This window comes from Macadamia integrifolia, chromosome 12 (assembly GCF_013358625.1).
Source record: "Macadamia integrifolia cultivar HAES 741 chromosome 12, SCU_Mint_v3, whole genome shotgun sequence".
Lineage (NCBI taxonomy): Eukaryota > Viridiplantae > Streptophyta > Magnoliopsida > Proteales > Proteaceae > Macadamia > Macadamia integrifolia.
In genome coordinates, this window is record NC_056568.1 from 20769815 (window position 1) to 20795970 (window position 26156).

The window sequence follows — 26156 nt, forward strand, 5'->3', positions numbered from 1 at the left end:
TAGTGAGATTAATGATGGTGACAGTGATGGCGAGCGTTAACCGTTCTATGTCATCTGTCATCTTTTGACTGCACATAACGTTCCCGAGGAGGACGATTGGCATCATAGTAGTATCTTTCAGACTAGGGTGTGATGCAATGATAGCTTGTGTAATATGGTGATCGACCCCGGTAGTTGCACCAATGTCATCACTGAATATGTTGTTCGCAAGTTGGGTTTAAAGACAGAGCCTCATCCGAATCCCTACAAGGTTTGGTGGGTGAATAACAATAATCTGAAAATTAATGAAAGGTGTTTGCTCACATATTCCATTGGCGGATTGATTGATCAAATGCAATGCGACGTTCTCCCTCTAAAAGTTTGCCACATTCTTCTGGGGGGCCCATGGTTGTTCGAGAAGAAAGCCAAGCACTGTGGTTATGAGAATACATACTCCTTTCAGCATGGTGGACTTGAGATGAAGTTTCTTCTGGCGAAGGATCTTCCACCTCTCAAACTCAAGAGGACAGCTGGTACTTTTCTCCTCAAGGGCAATGACTCCGATAGCATTCTTGGATCTCATTTGAACTCGCCAGAGTTTGGTTATGATCAAAGGAGGCGAGTTGATTTAGATGCCTTGGCTTGGTTGGATCGAATCGACCCACTATGGAGGCCTAAGACAAGACGCAACCACCCCAAACTGGGTTTATGGACTGGCAAGGGTTGGTAGTTGATGTTTAGGGAAGAAATCTTAGTATATTTGACTCTTTGTTTTAGAAGTAGATACGTAGGGTTTTCTTCTGGAATTAGTTAGTTTCTAATTTTAGAGTAGTTTCCTTTCAAGTAGTTTCAATCAATTGTTTTGATGAAGTTTGAGTGGAATAGATTTTGAGAGCTTGCGTGGCTGTGGAGTGTTGCTATTTCCCTACCCTCTTTCTTCTACTTGCGACTCTTCTTCTTTTCTTCTGGTTCCTTTCTTACATGAGCATCTGGAACTCACTCCCCATCTCATGTTTCCACGATTACAACTAACCAGACCTGAACCAAACTCTTACCTTCCTCTAAAGTGCTACTTGAAACCTGGAATGAAGACAGCCCCTTCGAAGGCGATCTGAAATCTGGAATATTAGGTCCTGGATAGCCTTATTGTAGTGAACTACAGACCTGCAACTTGCTGGTTCTGTTACCGCCAGATCTAGTCTGCAAGGGCCACGGTTCTCTTTCAAGTGCTGTCTTAAGTCGTCAATCCATCGGAATCCTGAGGCTGTTAGATTTTGAACCTCTGCCTGGAATTTTAGACTTAGCTGAGGATTATTGAAGGTGAGATCCCACTTGGTCGAAGCTGGTTTCTCCGCCTCCTGTTAGTGCTGAAGGTTGAAGACAACCAATCCTTATTTGGTAATTAAAACCTTTCAACCCTTATTCCTATTTACCCTTCTCTTCTTTCATTATCAACTCATATCCATATTTTGCTCATCATTCCCAAGTTACCACTGTCACTCATACGTTGCCTTATTACATACTTGGTGTAGTCTCTTATGGTTAAACTTTTATAATTACGAAACTGCCACCATCCTTTTGGAACTTCTGTTTTATTACAATACTGCCATTGTAGTCATTATTGGAGTGTTTATTGTGAGACTAAGCACTTGTGAACATTGGAATAACTACCAAACTGCCAGTACATCTTAATTATTGAATTCTCTCATTCGGGTGGGCCCATAAGCGAACCGAACAGGGTTTTCAAACTCTGGTTCTGTATCAACAAGAGCCAGTATTTAAGCCCATTAAGCCATCAAATCTGAACAACTAAATAACCCATTATCTATTATCTAATGATTACCATAATTGAAATACAAGAAATAAAAAAATCCCCTAAATTGTTTCCATTCCTACATCACCTAGCCATGAACACAAAGCCATCCTTGTCTCCTGCCTGGGTGGCTGCCCCCGGGGCCCAGACCAGCTGTCAGTATCTTGGTCTTCTGGAGTAAAAATAGACCTTTGGACTATATTGCTCCAGTAGGATGAGATACACATCTGTCTTGGTCTTTACCAAATGCATGTTCACGTTGTAATTGGGTTTTCAGAGTTTGTTATTGGTATATTTCATGTTGTATTTATCCTAATTTGATCTACTTATTTATTCTGCACTATTATTTCATAGTTCCAACATGTTGAAAAATCCTGCTTCTGGTCTTTATGGAATATAGTTTTTATTTACTGTTTGTCCTTCCCTTTTCATAGATCCACGTGATGACCTTGGTGGAATGGATGTTGCGAGAAAGGTTTGTATGTACCTAACTTATATTCACTAATCAAAGTAAAATCTACCTATGCTGAGCCAGTTGAAGGTCCTTGTTGATCTACATGCTTCTACAAACAAGTTAATTGCATTTTACCCTGAATAAAATTTGTTGCTGTGTATGGGAGCGTCCTACTGTGCAGAGTGGGGAACCTGCTCCAAGTACGAAAAGGATAGTCAATGTACGTTTATGACACTACATATGTACTTTCAATTCCCTAGAGATGAGAAGAATCATTCCAAAAGCCTACTGATCAAAGTCTGTAAGTTCCTTTAGGGAGTAAGCTAATCCAAATTCAAACAAATGCCGGCCAAGCACAAAATCTTACCACCCACAAAAAGCTTTACCTAAGTCGGACCAGGCATCGCTATGCCGGGAAAATCAGCCACTTCATGAATTATATATCTCACGTAATTATAGAATAGACCATTAATAAGATCATCCAATGTAAAGTGATGCATGTTATGTGCAGCAAAATGGTCAACAGTTGCAGGTCAATGGCTCTGAAGTAGATGTTTGTTTTGACTGGCCAGAGCCAGAAGTACATGGCTAACGGTTCAAGCTACAAATAGTTGTAATTATACGGTTGGGTGGTGTTGTATCATAAAAATTATCCTACTTGGAATTCATTTTCCTGTTTATTTATTGGTGCTTAATTTGGGGACTCTCCTTCTGACCTATTCAGGTTCAAATTTTGATTTTGATTGATACATTTTTATTGGAAGTTTCAATTATTTCAGGGGAATTTCATGGGCATGTTTTCAAGTAATGGAATTAGTAACAGCATGACTAGGCTAGAATGCTTGAATGATCAATTAGACCACACAAGCCCTTTATTTATAATAAGAAAAAGAAGCCAAAAATTACAAGTATGCCCCCCCTTCAGCCAACCCTTATTAATTAGGGTCGGTGGAAGCCGGAAGGCTGAAAAGGCAATAGTTCCCTTGTGGCACTTAATTACATATTTTAACACTCCCCCTCAAGTTGGTGCATTGATATCACATATGCCCAACTTGACTAAACAAGGGTGAAACACCTTTTCTGCTAACCCCTTAGTGAACACATCAGCTAATTGATCACCAGACTTCACAAAGGGAACACAAATGAAACCAACATCCAACTTATCTTTGATGAAATGTTTGTTGATCTCCACATGTTTGGTATGGTCATGTTGTACTAGATTATGAGCGATACTAATAGTAGCCTTGTTATCACAGTAGAGCATCATTGGAAGACGAATAGGTACACCAATATCATCCAATAGTGTATGTAACTACAACAACTCACAAATCCCTTGTGCCATAGCACGAAACTCTGCTTTAGCACTGGATCTAGCTACCACATTCTACTTCTTGCTGCGTCAAGTGACAAGATTCCCACCTATGAAGGTACAATAACCTGAGATGGATTTTCTTTCAAGTGAACCAACCCAATCAACATCTATATAGGCTTCAACTCTAAGATGATCATAAGGAGATAAAAAGATCCCTTTTCCTGGAGCTGACTTCAAGTATCTCAAGATACGCAAAACTGCCTCTATATGGGACGAATCAAGATCATGCATAAACTGACTCACCAAACTTATAGCCACAAGAATATTAGGCTGTGTATGGGAGAGATAGATCAGTTTTTATACCAAATGTTGCTAATGGCCTTTGTTAACAGGTTCACCCTCTTTATCCTTGAGCCTGGTACTAGCCTCCATAGGAGTATCAGAAGGATGACAACCAAATAAACCAATCTTAGACAACAGATTAAGGATGTACTTCATCTGAGAAAGAAAGATGCCTTTGGAAGACCGGGCAACTTCAATCCCAAGAATGTACCATTGTGTTCCAAGATCCTTTTTTTCAAACTCTCGGCCAAGAAAGCCCTTGAGGCGACCAATCTCAAGACTATCATTTTCTGTTACCACAATGTCATCCACATAGAGAATGAGCATAGTAATTCTATCACCAGACCTTTTTATGAACAATGTGTGGTCAACATTACTCTCTTATACCCCACAGAGGTCATTGCCTTGTGAAATTTCCCAAACCATGCTCCAGGTGACTACTTCAATCCATAGAGCATGCTTCAATTTATAGACCTTCCCTAAGTTCCCTCACTAGAAAATCCTGGTGGAATATCAATATACACTTCCTCATCGAACTCTCCATGGAGGTAAGCATTCTTTACATCAAGTTGTTGGAGACCCCATCCCAGATTTATAGCACATGAGAGGAATACTCGCACAGAAGTAAGTTTGTCAACCAGTGCAAATGTCTCCTGGTAGTCAATTCCATACGTCGGAGTGAACCCTTTAGCCACAAACCTAGCTTTGTACCTGTCCACTGAGCCATTTATTTTTTTCTTCGCCAGGAACACGCACTTACACCCAATTGGTTTCTTTTTAGGAGGAAAAGACAAGTTCCTATGTAGCATTCTTTTTTTAAGGCTCCCATTTCTTCCACCATTACTACCTTCCATTTCATTTGCAAATGCTTCCTGCCAATTTTGGGGACTACAAACAGAAGAAAGAGAGGACACAAAAGCATAATAGGAGGGAGAAAGGGAATCATAAGAGACAACATGGGATATGGGATGTTGAGTACAAGTCCTAATACCATTCCTAAGAGCAATAGGTAGTTGTTTGATCTAGATCTAGAGCTGGCGAGGGGATGTGCGAAGGTGCTATAGTAGTTGTGGTTGTTTATTTCTAGTGTAGCCCCCACGATACACCTGAAGAGTTGAATCATTAATCTGCCTCTGAAATTCTCCAATAGTATGTTGAACAGGAGTCATCTCCCCCTGAGCTGGAACGTCAGTCTTTGTCCCCTCATTCTCTTTTTGAACAAGAGGATCTTCAAAGGAGGATGGTGGATACACTGGTGGAGTAAGAAAAATTCAGAGTCACATCTTCACTATCAATACCAGGCTCCCCTTGAAGAGGTGGTGAGTAATACGCTGAGTAGGGGGATAGTATCCTTTGTGTATGAGAATAACCCAGAAAGATACACTTAATGCTACGAGGTTCCAATTTTCCTAGTAAGTGATGATCCCCAACATAGTAGGTACACCCAAAAGTCTTTGGAGGAACTAGAAATGATGAATTTCCTTGAAGAACATCAACAAGAGTCCGGGAATTGAGAGCTCGAGTCGGCATGTGGTTGATCAAGTAAGCAGCAGTGAGGATAGCATTACTCCAGTACTGAGAGGGAACTCGTCTGGCAAACATCATGGCTCTGGCAATGTTTAGTAAATGCATGTTCTTGCGTTCGGCCGCTCCATTCTGAGCTAGAGTGCCAACACAACTAGTCTAATGAAGAATCCCATGATCAACAAGGTGCTTCTGAAACTGGCCCTCCATATACTGTGTCATTATCACTATAAAGAATCTTCAGAGTAGCATTGAACTATGTCTGATCTTGGGATCGTTGAAAACAACTGAACACCTCACTTTTGTGTTGCATCATATATACCCAAGTTGTATGAGAGTGACAATCAATGAAAGACATAAACCATCATTTTCCAAAAAAACATGTCTGGCGAGACAGACCCCATACACTAGTGAACCAAATGGAAAACTGAAGAACTTTTTTTATTTAATGGAAATAACTGTAATGAGTTTGTTTTGCCAGAGTACAAGGTTTACAAAAAAATTCATCCCTAGTACATTACTTAACTAATTGCGGAAATAAAAGAGATAATGACCCAAGTGGAGGGTGTTCTAAACGACAGTGCCATTGTTGTAGATCATAGGAGACAGAGTGTAGCTGATAAGGGGTAGTAGATACTGCAAACTGTAGGGCGACAACCATCATCAAGCAAATAGAGACCACGCTGCACCTTACCACATCCAATCATCTTCCCTTTTGCCAGATCCTGAAAGATGCAGTGGGAAGCAAAAAATGTTACTTTACAGTTTAAGTCCCTAGTAAGTTTACTAATGGATAGTAGGTTAGTAAATAAAATTAGGGATATGTAAAATTGAAGATAATGTGATAGAAGAACACTGGATAGAACCCTTTCTTGAGGTAGAGGTCCTAGAGGATAAGGTGCCATCTGCGACCCTAACTTTATCTTTGCTTGAAGTGGGTGAATACTAGTGAAATAAGCTGGAAGAACCAATTATATGATCAGTGGCAGTAGAGTCAATGATCCAAGGACTGGAGACTACCGATGCATAGTGACCACCAAACAAGATACTTGAATGAGCAAAGTTGGAACCTGAAGGGGCTGAATTGGTAGGAGCTGAAGAATTACAAGCCTTTAGCATGCGCCTGAAAGCCTGGAGTTCCTCTTGGGAGAGACTAGTATCAGTTGCAGGTGGTGTGTCAACAGCTTCAGCCTGATTGGCCTTGGTTTTGGATCGACCACGAGCACATTTTGCTTCAAAATCATCTGGTTTTCCATAAAGCTTCCAACATGTTTCCTTGGTATGGTATAGTTTGTTGCAGTGTTCACATTTAACAATCTCCTTGTTGGTGTCACCAGTACGAGTTGCTCCCACAAAAGTAGTAGCGGAACCAGTATGTAGGGCTGATTTTTTAGTAGTAGGAGGATGAAGCATAGAGTTACGACAACACTCCTCCATATGAACTAGGGAAAGGACTATTTTAGAATAGGGAAGGGAAATCTGCTAAGTACTTGTACACGAATTTGATCATACTTAACATTCAAACCAGCTAAGAAATCATACACCTTGATTTTGTCCACATGCTTAGTATAGGCCGCAATGTCTGCAATACTGGTAGGTTGATAGTCCACAACATGGTCAAGCTCATACAATAGACTTCAAAGTTCAGGATAGTACTTGGACACAGAGAATTCCTGCTGAACTTTCTTTCGAAGATCAAATGTTGAGCATCATTCCCTATTTATCCATAGGTTTCCTTGGAAGCAGCCCAAATCTAAGAAGCATTTTCTAACAACAAGAATCCTCTAGAAATAGATTGATGAATAGAGTTAATAAAAAAAGACATTATTAGAGAGTCATTAATGATCCACTTATCCTGAGGGGTACCCTCTTCAGAGGGTTTCTTTGATTTTCCAGTGATGTGTCTAGTGAGACCTTTGCCAGCGACAGTAAGGTAGGTAGATCTGGATCAGATGAAGTAATTAGTTCCCTCCAATTTCACAGAGCTAGCACCAAAAGGCATGTATTCATTATGACCTTTCCCATCAGGTCCTGAGGTTGCAGTAGTTACTTCAGACATGATGGCACCAAGAAGAAATAGACAATGGATAGGAGAATTGCCAAATCTTCAAAATTGGCCGTTAGAAAGAGCCCAAATTTGGATCGAATTGCCCTGTAAGGTTAAGGAAGCACTCCTCCAAAATTTATCTGATTTTGATGAAGGACTGGTGAGATGGGTCAAATTGGGTTTTAGAAGAAAACCCTAAAATTTTAGAGAAGAGGGGAGATTAACCAAAAAACTTGGCAGATGGGGCCACAGGTATGGTCGAACTGCTCTCTAAGGGTGAGGAGGATCTCCTCAAAAAAGCAACTGAATCTGAGGAGGGGATCCTAAAAATCGATGGGTCGGATGGTCTTCAATCTTGCAAGTATTGGTGAGTCCTTCCAAGGTGCTGTACTTGATCTTCGATAGGTGGAGATTTGATTTTAAAAGTAGGAAGAATCAAACTCAAAGAAGGAAGAATAAAAAATCACAGAGAGGTGAAGAACCTTAATTGATTCTTGCAGGATTTTGGGTTTAAAGCATGGAGGTAATGTGTAGGACAGAAACTAGATTAATATGAATCACCTCATTAGTGCTGCCCTGTGGAAAGTTAGAGAGACAAAGGAAGAGAAGAAGGCGGAGGTTGAGAAGAAGATGAAGGTTGAGAAGGGATGGAGGCTTGCGATTTAGGGAAGGAGAGAAAAATAAGGTGAAAACCTAGATCAGACAATTTGTCTCTGATACCTTGTTAGCAGCATGACTTGGGTAGAATGCTTAAATGATCAATTAGATCAAACAAGCCCTTTATCTATAATAAGCAAAAGAAGCCCAAAATTACAAGTATGCCCCCCCTTCAGCCGACCCTCATTAATTAGGGTCAGTGGAAGGGGGAAACGGCAATAGTGCCCCTGTGGCACTTAATTACATACTCTAAGAGGAATATCTATGGGAATCTGGGAAATATTGGGGGGTTACATAAATCAGAATATTCAACCAGTCCTCATGGAACTTAGAGAATCAAAATTTAGCTTATTGGCCTCTTAAAAACACCAAACAACTGCTTCAAATATTGTGCAGAAAAAAAAGTTAGCTTATTGGCCTTTAAAACTCCAAAGAACTGGTTCAAATATTGATGCAGTTGCAAGGCTGGTCCAACCTCGATAGGGACCTACTTAGTTATGAGGGGGTTATTTTGTCATTTCATATTTATTCTTGTTTTAACCAATGATAGGAGTGTCACAGATAGAGTTTTGAGTTCAATTCAATTTCAGTTTCAGGATATGACTAGGATTGTTGTGTCTTTATATTTGAATGCATGTAACCATTGAATCTCAGTGTTGGATATGGAATGAACGTTTTTGTTGGTGTTGATGTTGCTGCCAAGAGCTGTGGCTGCACAAGTATTGCTGTTTTATTATCCTGAAATCTCCTCTCTTGTTTCAGTTACATTCCACCCCTTGGCCCTTATCCCACTTATCCTCGTATCCGTCCTTACCTATTCTTCTTTCTTCTGTTTCTGCTCTTCCTCCTGACTACCTTTCTTCTGTTTCTGCTCTTCCTCCTGAACTACCTTTTGTTTACTGTTCAGTATTATTATCTTATATCTGTTGGGAGAAACTGCTGGGAAGAAAGCTCTTTGATTTCTTTATCCCTGACCATTCGGGCCTGATATTCGGGGAATAGGTTGCCCTTCCGTTGGCGATCAAAGCCCTGGGCCTTCAGCTCCTAAGTCCCTTCTTGTTGAGAGAGAAATACCTGCTACCAGAACTGAATCTCCCTCTTCTGCCAGTACTATTTCAGCAATTTTATTTCACTCATAACGGATTGTTTAAGTCTGATTTTTGTTGCATATAGTAGTTCTATGAGTGGGCTATCTCTGCCCTAAATTTTGTGTTGATTGGACTAATATTTAAGGACTTCTGTTGATTGAAAGCCACCAAGTTACTGCTGGTTGCTTTGTGCAGAGAGGTTGAAGACAACCTCCCATGCTATTAAATAAATCCCCATTGTCATATTTACACAAATACCCCTCTAGTTCTTAGTTAATTTCATTCCCTTATTGTTAACTTTCAGAAAATACCCTCTTAAATTCAGTCAAGTCCATGACTTTATTTTCCTTGTTGGTCTTGAGTTTCAAGTTAATTACAAAATTGTCACTATGCTGTTGATTTAAGTTATTTAATATATTTGTGGGTCTATAAAAATCTAAATTTAAGGGTTTTGGAACTCAGGATTGCACCAAATATCACACAGAGAAGTTACTAAAATTCTTCCAAGTATCCTTCTCTGCAAAGTTACTCACCAACAGGCACAAATCAGGCTATATCTAACACAATCTCCACCCAAATGGAGTGCTTCCAATATTTCCATAATTTTGATTCATGGATAATTCAACCCCTAAAATATCAAATATATAGACTTGATCCATTAGGTTTCAAATATTTTTTACTGTGACTGTAGCTTCTGCCAGAACAGAGGTTCCAAAATTCAGGTTGAAATCTGAATCATCTTCTTGAATGGGAAGAGCATAACCTGCAAATAACCCTCCCAATCAACCTAGATAACTTTTCTGGATCTAATTAGAAGTTTTGAAGCAAATACTGTTCCAGAATTTAGAGTCTTCAATTCAAAAATCAATAGATTGTAACCTGAGAATTGAAGAGGGTGGAGAACTTGACAGAAGTGAGTATGATATTTGGTAGCAAAAATTAGCTAAAAATAGCAGGTGTAGCCTGACAGATACAACAGTTTTTTCCTAAAATAAAAAAATTAGTCCATTCCTGAAAAATAAAAAGAGAACCAAAAGTCCAAAACTTGCATCAGATGATGCTATCTATAAAAACTAGTTCGACTCACTCTTAGACTCCTAAACCGACTCAACAAGTATCCCTTTAAGTTACCTAAACAGAATCTTATTAAAACAATAAACCCTTTTAAAATATGTAAGTTGACTCCTATTTGACTGACTCAATTAAGTTATCCTAATAAGGATAAAACTCACCCACGTTTTTCCTTTATATGCCTATAAAGAAAGCTAAAAGAAATAGCAAATTAAAGAGGTAAAGACTTCTAAAGACCATAGATATCTGAATGATTAGTTAAGGACTCCTTGTCAACTATTCTGATGTATATTCAATGACTTAAAACCGACAAATTGGGGCACCAACTCCCAAAGGAGTGGATAAATAATTAATTTTACCCATTAGGCTTTTTAATCGATCATATTTCAAAATAAAAAACCCAAGATTAACGTATCCCAAGCCTAGAAACTTGTATTGAGATGCTCCCACATCAAAACCAGGGTTAGAGTTGTTGGGGGTACTCTAGATTTACTTGTTTGGCTTTTAAAAGCTTCAAATGTGTTTTCTGGATGAAAACCAAAGCACTATTAATCTAATCAGTGTGTTTTATTCTTCTTTTAAGTATGAGTTTGTTCCAGATGATTCTATACCAGTTAATAAAATTTCATGACTTTTGTATAGGGTTTGATCCTTTCTCGACTTCTTGGATGGCGACTTAACTTGGACGACATTAAGGTTAGTGCTAAATGCACCTTTCCATATTTTTGTTTGTTTTAATTATCAGATGCACCTCTTTTCATTTATCTTCTGGAAAACTGTGGTGGAAGCAAATTTTGTTTGAAGATAATGGATGTTTCTCTCTCCTTTGATTTAAAATTTTCAGGTTGAAAGCTTGTATCCAGATGAAATGGTGCCTGATAAAATGTCCCTGGAAGATTTCATTGCTAATGGGCTTCCATTGCTTGATAAAAATATTGAGGAGAGAGTTAAACTGGCTTCTTCAAAAGGAAACACTCTCCGTTATGTCTGTTCGATTGAGGGAATGAGGTATTCTTCTGTTTATGTTGGATTCATATTGGTAAAATGTGTGATTATACCATACACTGAATATATTTTTGAATGTAACTACTTTGATGAACCATTTTTCACAATCCCAACTCTCAAGTAAGGATGAGAAATTATGTTTTTTCCCCCTCCTTTAGGTTCAAGATTTGAAAGAGCAAATATTCAGTTTTTTTTTTTTTTGGGTGAATAATTTCATTCATAGCGAAAGGAGAAGAAACAAGCCCCTAAGAGCGGGGGGGGGGGAAGAGAAGACAAAAAAGGGGATCTCAATGAGAATCCAGGGACCTGGACACATAGCTAGAAAGTTCTCAGAAAGTTGCAATATGATCATTTCTAGGGGAGGGGGAACAACAGGAGGAAACTTTTGAGATCTTAACTTTAACAAAAAAAAAAGATGGAACTCCAAATCTTTTCAAGAGGCTGAGAGTTGGAGGTCCATTTTCTATGATTTCTCTTCATCCAGATCTGGTTGATGGTTGCACAGAAGCGAGCTTGCCCACTAAGTCTCAAATGTTCTTTCCATGGAATGTCATATCTATCCAGATTCATTCCCTGTGGAAAGGGAGAATATGTCTCAAAGAAGGCCAGCATTTGGAGAGGACTAGGCTCCAAATGGAATAGGAAACAGAACAAGCAAAGAATAGATGCTCAATGTCATCGGGCTTTGATCCACAAAGATAGCAAAGCGGGGAGACAGGGATCCTTCGATGAATGAGGAAGGTCTGAGTGGCAGGCAGTTTTTGAAGACTCCCCAGGCCGTGAAGCTTTGTCTAGGGATGTGATGCTTGAACCATATTGACTTGTGCCAAGGGGTGGAGCCGTGGAGGAGCTTCGAGTTCGGACATAGTCCCAAGCAGCCTTTGAATTAAAAAACCCAGAGGGGGATTGGGACCAAAGAAGAGTGTCACACCTTGAGATGCCAGAAGAGGGGAGCCCAGGCAAAGTATTCCAAATTTCTTCTATCTGCAGAGAGGAGCTAGAAAAGGGGGGGGGGGGAAGATCCAAGGGATATTATGTCAGCAGCCTTAGCAAGTCTTCGAAGACCAACACTAAATAATCCGAGCACTAAGAACATGAGATAGGATCCCCATAGGGTGCCAAGGGTCGAGCCATAGATAAGTGGAGGAACCATCACCTATCCGAGAGGAAATGGCTCTAGAGGTCAAGGCTCTGAGAGAGATCATTTTACGCCATACCCATGAAGCATCTGAAGGAGGGCGAACAGACCAAAAGGTGTCATTCTTGAGCGTATTATAGTAAATCCATTCCACCCAGATACTTTTCTTCTTAGTTCTTGGAACAGACCACCCAGTTTTTATTAGTTCTTAGAACATGAACGTTGATTGGGAAGTCATCCGATTCATTTCTATTCAATAATTGATTCCATCCTGAACCAAGTATTGATAAACAATGCATAACACAAGAACAGTATACCTTTAAATTTTTTGAGATTGTATGAGAGAAAACAGGTAGGGTGAATACATTTGACGACACTCTAGATAACTCTCTCTTGTATGACCAGTAGTGTTAATAATCTTGAGTGGGACATCTAATTGCTCAAAGATTACTGCCCTGTTGAAATAAACCATAAATCAACTTACTTGTGCATGGGCAACAATCCTTAAAGGCGGGTTATGAAATAAGATGTTTCGGCTTGTACAATGATGCCACGCAGATCTGGCACTGAAGATTTTATATGTTGATTGCACCAATGAGTTAATTGAATATGTTCAACATTTGATAGGGAACAAATGAAATGATTTCTCGAGTCTAATTTATTGCATGATGCTGTCACCTGAATATGGTGTGTTGTACTAAGAAATTATAGTCCAGTGCTTATGTGGAAATCATAGGTTGTGGTCTTGTGATGAATTTGTAGCTTGAGTGTCAGTCTCTGTCGACACTTATTTGTTAAACGTAAGATGTAACCCAAGATGGCGGTGAATTGGAAATCCCAGGGCGGTATCCCTAATTTAGAGGATAAGAGTGAACTACTGTAACAAGAAATCACACAATAAAAATACACAACATTTATAAAAGGTTCAACAAATTCCTACGTTCTCTGCCTTGCGTGAACTAGGTGCTATATGTTTTCCTACTGCTATCCAAACTGTTATAGTCCCCCACTCACCCTGGTGGAGAATCACCTGTCATTTTCAGGAGACCATGACTGACCCAGTGGTTTTACTTAGGACAACCAGTTACAACACAAGTCTCACTCCAAGGTTATGTATGACTCAGTGGTTTTACTCAGGACAACAGCCAGAATCCAAGTCACCCTCTGAGGCGGGGGAATCACCCAGTGTTTCTTTGGATAACACCAAACCTAGTTTTTTCTAGGATAGCAAGTAACCTTTAACTCAGCAGTTCTTTTTAGTTTTTGCAAACTCAAGGTCTTGAGTTATAGACGACAAGCCTCTTAATAGAAATATACAAATCTAAGCCTGATACAATCCTCTGTCTAGGGTGGATACACAAGATAAAGATCAAATTCCATTAACCTATTGGCCCTTGCTAGATGCTAAGATAATACGAGCAATTAATGCTTCCAAAAGGCTTAGGAGATGAGAAAGGAAGTCCTTATTTATAGATACTCTCATTACCATTAGAAACTAGCCGTTTATAGCTGTTGGACTTCGCACAGTTGACTGTCCTTTTTGGCTGGTCCACTATGCTGGCTAGCTGTTAGAGCTAATGGCTCTATTTAGCCTTCAACGGCTACATTGGCCACTTGACCATTGGGTATCCAGTTGACTGCCTATAGACCAAAATCTAGACTTTACTTTCGCTAAGAATTTCTTCTCAGAACAAGGCTTTGTCCTGTTGACCCTAAGTCAGTCAACCATCCAGACTTATAGGACTTCCGGATCTCTCTAGATTTTTGGCTAAGGCTAGTGAAGCCAATTTATTTCCGATTGTCTGGTTCTTTAAGTTGGTCCACTGTCCTCTCTGTTAAGTCAAAATAATGATTGTGCCAACTTATATACTAATAGATTAGCTGATTCCCTTGTCTTCTTGGGTGATTTATTTGTACATCTTAAAAGGCATCCAAGCGACTGGAGTGGAGTGATACATAGGATTACAATAGAGATTACAAGTAAAAGTCTAATCTTATGGTCGCTTGAAACTTGGTCTTGATCACTTCATTCCATTGATGCACGTTGCTTCTTCCAAGTCATTGGCATTCATCCATTTCTTTAATAATTGTGGCTTGGTGAAGCTTGTATGTTGTGATCGCCAGCTTTTTGATTTCTCTTTAAGCAACACTTGTTTGATACGTCCAGTTCAGCATAGGCTTGATTCTTGATTACTTCTTTGTTTATGCTTCTTGAGCTTGATGGGAATGTATAAACCTTTCAACACTTAACAAATCATTAGTATCCCAGTTATCACAAAGGTATCCAATTTGCCAGACTGTCACCTAGGTGTTCATGTTTTATCATCACCAAAAATATTTCCATATTATGGAGGATCGAGAAAATTCCAAAATGCCAAACACCATCATCCATAAGCTTGTATTTTGTGCGACCACATGGTAGATGGACTCCACTCTTTTAACTTTCATGATAGCACCTTAAAGCTGTTAGTAACATCTCGCTGTTCTGTCAGGTGTCATGTTGGTGTTCAAGAGCTGCCTAAAAACTCTGCTTTGGGGAGATTGAGAGGAAGTGACAATGTGGTAGGTCTCCTTATTTAATTTCCACTTCTTCTCTATCATGTTAGATATTTTAATCCTTGTCATACCTCTATGTACATGTGGACTTGGTTCCCAAAAAAACTGAGCCAACAAAGTCAGAAAATAAAAATTTTTTCTGAAAATTAGATTGAATGAGTTGAGCATGATGCTTCTGTTGGGAAAGCATAAATATTGCTAAGAAACCCTAAATCCTACGTTTTGTTCATGTACTGAAATCTTGAAAATGCATGCTGATGCCATATTTCCAAAGATGCAGGATAATTTGCATATTTTATAACCTGGCTTTCATTCACAATTTTCTTTTGTGTTTTTTAGTATTGCTCCATATTGTTTTCTGAGTCTCTCATTTTTCTAATTTCTGTATGTTAAACGTTATTAATTATATAAGTAAATGTAAAAGTGTATACATATTTTACAGTTAAAATTTCCCCCAACCACACTATAAATGGACGATTTGGTTATTCTAACCTTGTAGATGGGATTCTTGGATTTTCCATGTGTCAAATTTAATGGTGCATCTCAACCATGTAGTCTACTATGTATGCCTCAAAGGGAATTGAATTTTTCAAACAATTTTGAAATCTTTATTTTGACACATGGCAATGTCAAATTAGGTTGAAGAAGAACACAGGGTTAGATAATGATATAGACACATGTTTGCGAAGTTTGAGCACCAGTACAAACTACTATTTTTATCAAAATAAATAAATAATATTGCCATGTTGTAGAAATAGTTGATGGTGTGGGAACGGCAACCCCCATAGTTTATACAACAATAACAACAAGCTCAGCCTTATCCCAACTTAATGGGGTTGGCTACAAGGATCCGTGCAAAACAAAGTAGGGAAAAACTGAGATCCAACACAGCATAAAAAAACAAAAAGTAGTGAAAGACATATGGAAGTAAGACGAAAGAGGCACAGTTCAGCAAGCCATGAGAAACTCAGCTAAATGGGGTCAGCTACATTGATCCTTTAGGACCTTTCCCCCCCAATAGGCTCTATCCGAGGTCATACTTAGGACAAGGCCTAGGCTATGCATCTCATTCCTCACAACTTCTCCTATGGTTATTTTAGGCCTACTCCTAGATCTTGTAGCTCCCTCAATGATAATCAAATCACTCTTCTTTACTAGGGCATCCCCAGGCCTTCATTGAACATGACCATACAACCTCAAACGACTTTCTCGGAGCAAGTCATTAATCGGAGCAACTCCCTAATCAGCTCTAATATGATCATTCCTACTTTATCCTTCCTAGTTTTGCTGCACATCCATCTTAACATCCTCATCTCTGCTTCACATAGCTTCTCTATATAACACCTCTTTACTACCCAACACTTTGCCCCATACATCATAGCCAGCCATACAACAGTTCTATAGAACTTCCCTTTAAGCTTTAAAGGGATACGTCGGTCACACAACACTCCAGTTGCTCCTCTCCACTTCATTCATCCCACTTTAATTCTCTGTGAAACATCATCTTCTGTCACCTTCTTTATTTAAGATTGACCCCAGATATCTAAAATAGTCACTTTGCGGCATCTCTCTCTCAATTTTTACCGCGTTGTTATCCATCATGGTGTGAGTAAAGTTACACCTCATATACTCCATCTTCGATCTACTAATCGTAAAGCCTCTTGTTTCCAAGGTTGATCTCCATAGCTCTAACTTTACATTAATCCCTTCTTTTGTCTCATCCACTAAAATAATATCATCTGCGAGAAGTATACACCATGGGACCTCTTCTTGGATACACTCAGTTAGCTCATCCATAATAAGTGCAGACAAATAAGGGCTTAAGGTTGATCCCTGGTGTAAATGAATCATAATTAGAAATTCCTTGCCCTAACCTCCCACAAATCTCACACTAGTCACCACGTCCTCATACATATCGTTAATTACATCAAAATATTTACTCGACACCCCTCTCTTCACAAGAACATGTTGGATTAAATCTTTAGGGACTCTGTCATAGGATTTGTTCTAGTCAATAAAGACCATATAGAGATCCTTTTTGCTAGCTCTGTACATTTCCATGAGTCTCCTCAATAGGTAAATAGCGTATGTTGTGGATCTACCTGGCATAAAGCCGAACTGGTTCTCTAAGATATGAGAGCCTCTTTTTAGATGTGCCTCAATAACCTTCTTCAATAGTTTTATCATATGACTAATTAGCTTTATGCTTCTATGGTTGTTGCAACACTAGACTTTCCTTTTATTTTTGTAGATCAGAACAACAATGTTTCTCCTCCATTCATCTGGCATTTTTCTTGTGTTCAAAATCTTGTTACACAAATTGGTTAACCAGTAGAACCCGCATACACCTAGGGCCTTCCACACTTCTATTGGGATCTAATCTGGGTCTAATGTCTTACCTACCTTCATCTTTCTAAAAGCTTTTTTAACTTCTGCCACACCCACCTTTCGTATATATATGTGACGGGTGTTGTCTTGAAGAATAGTGCCACCTTCCAGATCATTCCTACTCGAACTATCTCCATTTAATAAGCTATAAATATACTCATCCCATCTTTTTACAATGTCCTCATCCCTTGCCAACACTCTTCCATCATCACTTTTGATACATCTCACCTGGTCGAAATCTCTACTCTTCTTTTCTCTCATTTTAGTTATCTTATAGATTGCTTTCCCCTTCTTTTGAGTTTAGTTTAGTGTTCTAATAATGGGTTTTATGGGTTTTAGGGAAAGTGTCAATTACCAAATGGACCCTAAGGGGTTTAATGGTCTTTGTAATTCTCTAGAACCTTCTTTCCATTGTTATAAATAGAGAGGGATGGTGTCATATTAGACACAAGTCATTATCCCATTCAACATGGTATCAGAGCCTTAGAATCCGAAACCCTAGGGGCTCTCCCTCTTCTCCATCTCTTTGCCTCTTTCTCATTTCTCTATCTCTCTCCTAGCGCCTCCTTCATCTGCCCCTCCCTCCATCTCTCTTCATCTGCTTCTCTTTCGTGGTGGGAGCTTCTTAAACCACCAAGAGGGTTTCTAACATCCACCCATCTTTCCCCTGGGCTCTTAAACTTTCTTCTACAATGATTTGAGAGACCCATAACCTTTTTCTCATCACTTTTTTAGGGTTTTCTCCCTAAAAATGTTTTTTCATTGCCGGGATGCTTTTTCCCCGCTCGATGCTCCGATCATAATGATGTTTGTTGCGATTGGTACCTCTTATCCTTGTGGTGGTAAGTACCGACCACTTTTTCGTTTGAGATCTCTGTTCTAAAGTTTTTTTTCATCACTTTTTCAGTGTTTTCTCCTTAAGAATGTTTTTTCATTGCCAGGATGCCTTTTCCCTGCTCGATGCTTCAATAGTCAAGATGTTTGTTGTGTTTGGTGCCTCTTATCCTTGTGGTGGTATGTATCGACCACTTTTTCGTTTGAGGTCTCTGTTCTAGAGCTATCCCCAAAATTATTTTCTCAGGGTTTTACCCTTTATCAATTTTTGAGTTTTCTAGCTTTTTCTGATTATTTTGGTACCTTCTCTATCTCCAGCTAGTGTCTCTTCTATTTGCATAGCCCCCTTGAGTACCAACCATGTCTACCATCTCATCTGCTTCTACTGGTGGAGACAACACGGCCCTTCCTACCTTTCCTCCTTGTGTTATCAAGCTTGATGGCACAAACTACCTTATGTGGTCACGCTCGGTCTGCATCTCCATCAAGTATCGTGGCTATTACGAGTACCTCACTGGAACCACGAAGTGTTCGACCACCCGTACTGAAATTGACAAGTGGGAGTGTGCCAACTCTCTAGTTATGGCCTTCCTTGTCGACTCCATGTTGCCACAGCTTTCGCGTGGCTATCTCCTTGACTCTGCTGCGAAGATTTGGAAGTCCAGGATATCTATTCCCAGGCAGGGAATGATGCTCAGGTCTTTGAGCTTCATCAGAAGGTTCGTGATCTGAGACAAAGAGAGCTCACTTTGTCATAGTACTATTATGAGTTGCGGTCACTATGGACTAAGTTATATTTTTATGAGTATATTTCTTCCACCGTTAAAGATGTCACCAAGTTTCAGAAGTGAGATGACAAAATCAAGGTTTATGACTTTCTGGTAGGTTTGAATGTGGAGTTTGATCAGTTGTGGTCCCTGGTTTTGACCAAGGATTAAAGTATCGGTATCGGTCTCCGTATCGGTTGGTCAAAATTAAGATACGTATCGGAGGGTATCGTATCGTATCGTATCGTATCGTATTGGAGATACGCTAAGATACGCTAAAGATACGCACATAAATGGATAGGAAATACTTTTTTTATACACTTTTGCATAAAAAAATAGTTAAAAAAAGTTATATATAACATGTATTATGCATAAACAGTAAATTGAGAGTATCGCGCTAAGAATCCAAGGTTTTTAGTTGTCCCATAAATGTAAAATCCTTGTTCCCAACCTTGATTTTCACTTTAGTTAGAGAGAAAAATGGTTGGCAGTAACTTTGGAATAAAAATACCTCAAAAAATTATGTTTTTCTAAAAAATTACCCATTTTGGTCATTTTATGACCGTATCGGTACGTATCTATGTGTATCGGTCGATACATATCGATACACACCAATACGTACCGATACATACCGAAACGTACATTTAACTTCGATTTTGAATTTTCCATAGAGTATCGGTATGTATCGGTATCGGTGCGTATCGGTGTGTATCGGTGCGTATCGGTGTGTATCATAAGATACGTATCGATACAAAAGGGGTTTAAAAATTTCATATATCGTATCGGTCAGTATCGTATCGGTAAGGGCCGATATGGATACGTATCGGCCGATACGGTACGATACGGACCGATACTTTAAACCATGGTTTTGAGTCGTGACCCTTTTCCTACCTTGGATCAAGCCTATGCTGTGATCCAACTTGAGGACAGTCGACGTACCACTATGCTTCTATAGCAAGTTGCCACTCCTACTGAGAGATCTGCACTTGTTTCTGGCACTCAGTCCCTTAGTGCAACCCCACAGTCTGGTGGCTTCTCTACTAGGACTCCAGTGAAGTGCAATTATTATGGGAAGGAGTGTCACACTAAGGAGCACTACTGGAAGCTTCATGGTCGTCCTGCTGATACATCTGGAAAAAGGCGAGGGAAGGGTCGTCTCGGTACTTCTGGGCAAGCCAACCATACTGAGAGCCTTGACTTTGACTCTGCTCTTAGCTCCTCAACAGCCTCGCTATCATTTGACGAGCTTATTGCCCTCCGACACCTCTTGACATGTTCAAACTCTCCTGCACCTGCCATTGCGAGGTCTACTCATTCACCCCTTCTGGGTCAAGTATCTCCTTTTGTGGCCATACTATGTCTGTCCCTTCTACCCCTTGGATTATAGACTCTGGGGCTTTTGATCATATGATAGGCCGCTTGTCTCTTTTTTTACAGTACACTACTTGTTCTGGTAATGGTAAGGTTAAATTGGCTAATGAGACTTATTCCACTATTCTGGGGAAGGGCTCTGTTGGTTGTACCCCCTCTTTATCCATTTCTACTGTATTGCATGTTCTTTTTTTTCCCACTAACCTCTTTAGTAGTCTTACTTCCAGTCTTAATTGCAAAGTCACCTTTTTCCCGTCTCATTGTGTTTTTCAGGATTTGGTGACAGCGGCAACGATTGGCTCTGGTAGGGTACGTAGTGGTCTGTATCTGCTTGATGATGACTCGGCGTTGGTCTCTGGTCAGGCTTTTCAGACATCTGCGTCACCTCCCATTTCTGAGTTACTGCAATGGCATCGTCGGTTGGGACATCTCCCTTTGGGAACTTTAGCTAGAGTTTTTCCTTCCTTTAAAAATTGTAATTCGAGTCAGTCTTTTTGTGAAGCATATGTTTTGGCCAAACAAACTCAAATCACTTATTCTGTTTTTGGAAATAAAAGTGCCACTTCTTTTTCATTGATACATTCTGATATTTGGGGTCCATCTCGCTATGTGTTTGTCAATGGTTATTGGTGTTTTATCTCTTTTATTGATTGTCATTCTCGGACTACTGGGGTTTATATGATGCCAACCAAGGGCGAGACCTTCTATTACTTTCAGCAGTGTCACCGCATGGTTCGGACTCAGTTCGGTGCTGCCATTAAGGTCCTTCAAAGCGACAATGGCCAAGAATACTTTGAAGGGTCCTTTCAAGCTTACCTTTCCAATCATAGGATGATTCATTAGACTAGTTGTGCGGATACTCCAGCTCAGAATGGGGTTGCTGAGCGGAAGAATCGTCACCTTTGTGATGTAGCATTCTCTCTTACGTTTGATATGCATGTTCCTACCTAGTACTGGAGCGACGCAATTCTCACCGCTGCCTTTCTTATCAACCGAATGCCTTCTGGGGCCCATACCTTCCGCTCCCCTCTAGATCTTCTCCAAGGTTCCACTGCTTTTCCTGTTCCTCCTATAGTATTCGGTAGTGTTTGCTATGCTCGTGATCATCATCCTCATGGAAAGTTTGATCCTCGTGGTCTGATGCATTTTTCTGTGGTATGCTCCTACTCAGAAAGGTTATCGGTGTTTTCATCCTCCTACTCGGTGTTGGTTTGTGACTATGGATGTTGTCTTTCACGAATCTGCATCATACTACACTGCGACACCTCTTCAGGGGGAGTCTCCTTCCATTGTGGAAGATGTGCCGTCGTCTCTTGAAATTGCTATCCCTGCTAGTATCCCGTTTCAGGGGGAGAGTGACACTCTTACTTCTAATGCGCCTCGGCTAGAGATACGTGTGTATAATCGTAGAGAGAAGAATCAGACCACTACACATCCAACATCTACCCTACCATGCCAGTCGTCTCCTCTTAAGCCAGATCTTGTCCCCTTAGACCCTGGTAATTCTCCTTCTTCTGTTGATCAGTCTCTTGAGTTGCCTATTGCTGTTCGTAAAGGCATTAGGTCTTGTACTTTACATCATATTGCTAAAACTGTTTCTTATGACTCACTCTCTCCTTCCTACTATAGTTTTGTGTCTTCTCTTTCCTCTGTTTCTATTCCTCATACTTGGCAAGAAGCGAGTGCAGACTCACAACAGCAGGCAGCTATGGTTGAAGAAATGCAGGCTCTGAAGAAGAATGACATATGGGATCTGGTGTGCCTTCCCTCTCAAAAGAAGACAGTTGGGTGTAAATGGGTCTTCACAGTAAAACAGAAGGTTGATGGTATAGTGGATCAGTATAAGGCCAGAATTGTTGCCAAAGGCTTCACACAAACTTATGGGATTGACTACCAGGAGACTTTTGCTCCAGTTGCTAAGATGAACACAATTCATGTTATCTTGGCTTATACCGCCAACTTAGATTGGGATCTCTAGCAGTTAGATGTGAAGAATGCCTTCCTTCATGGGGAACTTGAGGAGGAAGTGTTTATGGATATTCCTCCTGGGTTCACTTACTCCAAAACCCAAGGGAAGGTATGCAAGCTGAAGCGTGCCTTGTATGGGCTGAAGTAATTCCCTCGTGCTTGGTTCGAAAGTTTCCATAAGGCTATAGTTGCTACAGGTTACTCTCAAAGCAATGCCGACCACACTCTGTTCATTAAGAGATCTGGCGGGAAGATTGCTATCCTAATAGTCTATGTAGATGATATTGTTGTTACTGGTGATGATCTGGCAGAAATCTCTCGCCTCAAGAGATAGTTGAGTGAGAAATTCGAGATCAAAGGCCTAGGACAACTTCATTACTTCCTCGGCATTGAAGTTGCCAGGTCTTCTCTTGGGATCTACCTGTCGCAGCGGAAGTATGTGCTTGATCTTCTCTCTGAGACAAGCGTGTTAGGGTGTAAGCCGATAGACACTCCTATTGAAGCTAGTGATCACCTGAGTAGCAAGGAAGGTGATCCGGTAGATAAGGGGAGATATCAGAGATTAGTGGGGTAGTTGATCTCTCTCATACACGCCCTAACCATAGTTGTCATGGCATCGCCAAGGCGGCGATTTGGCATCCTGGCGGAAAAAGAAATTCATGGCAGTGCTACGATTTACGTGACTCACAAATGACGGTCGCCATTGGCTGATAGGCGTCGCCATGACACCGCCATGGACGCCAGGTCACGCCTGATTCACTAGGCAGTCAATTTTTTGTAAAATGCAGGGTGATTTTGATCGGGTTATGTTGATTTTTGATGATTTGATGTTGATTAATGTTGGTTTTATATGTTATAGGGTACATATTGTGGGCTTGTAGCATGCTAAATAACTTTAGAGAATAGGGGAAATAAAAAAGTAGGATATTAAATAACTTTAGAAAATAAGGAAAATAAAAAATGACACATGGGCAATTTGACCGTCATGGCAACGCCATAATGGGCTATTCATCGCCAAATTGATTAGCCATTCCTCGATCGCCTTGGATCGATTTGACGCCGTGACAACTATGGCCCTGACATAGCATTTTCCGTCAGCCTGGTTAGTCAGTATATGCATGTTCCCTACTCGACTCACATGGAAGCTGGGCTGTATATTCTCCGATACTTGAAATCTGCCCCAGGACGTGGCATCCTTTTTTCTCCTCATGATCACCTTAGGGTGGAAGCCTTCACAGATGAGGATTGGGCAGGTTCCCCTGATGACCGCAGATCTACTACTGGTTATTGCACCTTTGTTGGTAGTAACCTTGTTACATGATGTAGCAAGAAGCAAGCTGTGGTTGCCCGTTCAAGTGCTGAAGCAGAGTTCTGTGCTACTGCATATGGCATTTGTGAGCTCCTGTGGCTTCATGGTCTTCTCACTGATTTGGTTGTTCCTGCTACTCTTCCTATGAAGCTCTTTTGTGATAGCAAATTTGCCATTAGCATTGCTCACAACCCTGTTTAGCATGATCGAACCAAGCATGTGGAGATTAATCGACACTTCATCAAAGAGAAGCTGGATATGGGCCTTATCACTGTGCCTTTTGTTCCCAGTAATGGACAACTAGCTGATGTATTTACTAAAGGTCTTAGTAGTAAGACGTTTCATCCTATTATCTGCAAGTTGGGCATATGTGATATCTATGCACCAACTTGAGGGGAAGTGTTGTAATAATGGGTTTTATGGGTTTTAGGGAAAGTGTCAGTTACCAAACAGATCCTAAGGGGTTTAATGTTCTTTGTAATTCTCTAGAACCTTCTCTCCATTGTTCTAAATAAAGAGGGCTGGCGTCATATTAGACACAAGTCATTACCCCATTCAACATTTAGCATAAAGGTCCTCATATTTCTTTGCCTCGACTCTTCCACAATCTTCTTGGCTTCATTTCTGGTATAATAATACCTTTATATCTTCTGTCCCTTTAGTCCTTGGCCAAGTCTTAAAACTAGTTTTCTTGGTCTTAATGGCTGCTTGGACCTCATCATCCCACCAAGTCTCCCTAGGGGCCTAACATGTACCCTTTGCTTCCCCTAGAATCTCTTTGCCAGCCTTCTTAATGCAAGTAATCATCTTATTCCACATCGCATTAGTGTCTCCCTCAAAGTCTTAGTTTCCTTGTTCGACCACAGTATCAGTAAATGTACTTAAGAATTCCCCTTTCAATCTCCACCACCTTATCTTAGGGCACATACGTTCCCTCCTTCTATGCTTTTGTGCACTGAGGCGCATATCGAAGACCACCAATCTATGTTGGGTGGTAAGACTCTCCCTAGGGATAATCTTATAGTCCTTACGCAACCTTCAACCGCCCTTCTCGCTATGCTTCTGGTTTTTATGATTCTCACTTTTTGTAGGAAAGCTTCCTCGTTCGTTGCCCCAACCCAATACATACTAAGTGGGCTGATGTCATCATGTTATTTACCCAATTCAATTGAACCGCATCAACTCACTTGAATTAACAAATGAACCAAGATGGTTCAAATTGAACCATAGAATCAAATAATCGAACCACTCCAATAAATTAATTTAGCTATTCAAATTGAAACAACTTGGCACTTGTATGTGATGACACCAATTACAACACCTGTGCATCACCAAAACACTGCACACATCACCTCCTAGTTGCCCACAATGACAACACTCAAATCTAGTAGCCCAACAATCTCCCCCTTTGGAATTTTTGGCAACTTCTTTGATTCTGATTGTATGTTGCACTTCTCTCCCCCTTCGACAACAATTACAAAGGGTGACAACGCTCCCCCTGCATAGACTCGCCTATAGGAGTGCAGACCGCATCTTCCTAACCTGTACGGAGTGATGTCTCTCTACTCACTCACCTACTCCCCCTCTGCACAGGTACCATCTACTGTCCTCGTGGAGTTGTTCAATGTTGTCCTCATGATTTATCATGCACTTTTCATTTCTAGCTTTAGAGAGAATGTACAAGTTTCCAGTTGTCCTTAACCCTTTTGCCACCATCTTCCCATTCTTAAACTTCTTGATCACACAACCATCTTTGGTGAATAGAACTTTATAGCCATTATCACATATTTGGTTCACACTCAGAAGATTGTGCTTCAACCCACTTATACATAGGACAACTTTATTCTTCCATTGTCCAAGTTGAATGCACCTCTGCCTTCAATCTTGGCTCTGTTGTCATTTCCAAATTTCATTGATCCACCGTCCACTTGATCTAGATTCAGAATTCTACTTTTGTCACCCGTCATGTGAGTTGGAGCATCCACTATTAAGTATCCACAGTGACGGTTTACGTGTGCTCTAAATGTTGTCTGTACAATAAGAGACTTCTTGTTGTCCCCTTTCTTCCTTTGCACAACCCAACTGCTTTATCTATCACTGCTTCCTTGCTTTGTCTCTAATATGCACCTTCTGTTTTTGACTTAGCTTCCTTTGAGGATTCTTCTTCAAGTTTCTTTTGGATTGCCTCTGTGAGGGAAGTATTGTCTTGCAATTTCTAGCAATGTGACCCATCTTGTAACACTTGTAGAACTATACATATATATATATATATATGCTAAAATTACATATATTTCAATGAGCATGCCGTATTATACCTACATCTATACCACATTGTATTTATCCCATTCAAAAATTTATTATTTATGGACTTCACAATTGGTCTTATGAGAGAAATTAATGTTTGGAGTGAATGGGAGAAAACCTGTCACTTTGTTGTCATGAGTACTGTCATGATTGAAAATTTCATATCCTTGTGACAAGAACAGTTGAATGGAAAGGACAAGATTTTTTTTTATTATTTTTTTTGGGGGGG

General features: G+C 40.2%; 1 protein-coding gene across 2 annotated transcripts in view; it reads left to right on the forward strand.

Moving 5' to 3' along the window:
* LOC122058263 (bifunctional aspartokinase/homoserine dehydrogenase 1) overlaps positions 1 to 26156 on the forward strand; it is a 55770-nt gene that overhangs the window by 28489 nt on the left and 1125 nt on the right. For both annotated transcript variants that reach the window (XM_042620872.1, XM_042620873.1), the window contains 4 exons: positions 2227 to 2267; positions 10930 to 10983; positions 11132 to 11295; positions 14923 to 14992. In XM_042620872.1, coding sequence (XP_042476806.1) covers positions 2227 to 2267; positions 10930 to 10983; positions 11132 to 11295; positions 14923 to 14992 — 329 coding nt within the window. The remainder of the gene's footprint in view (positions 1 to 2226; positions 2268 to 10929; positions 10984 to 11131; positions 11296 to 14922; positions 14993 to 26156) is intronic.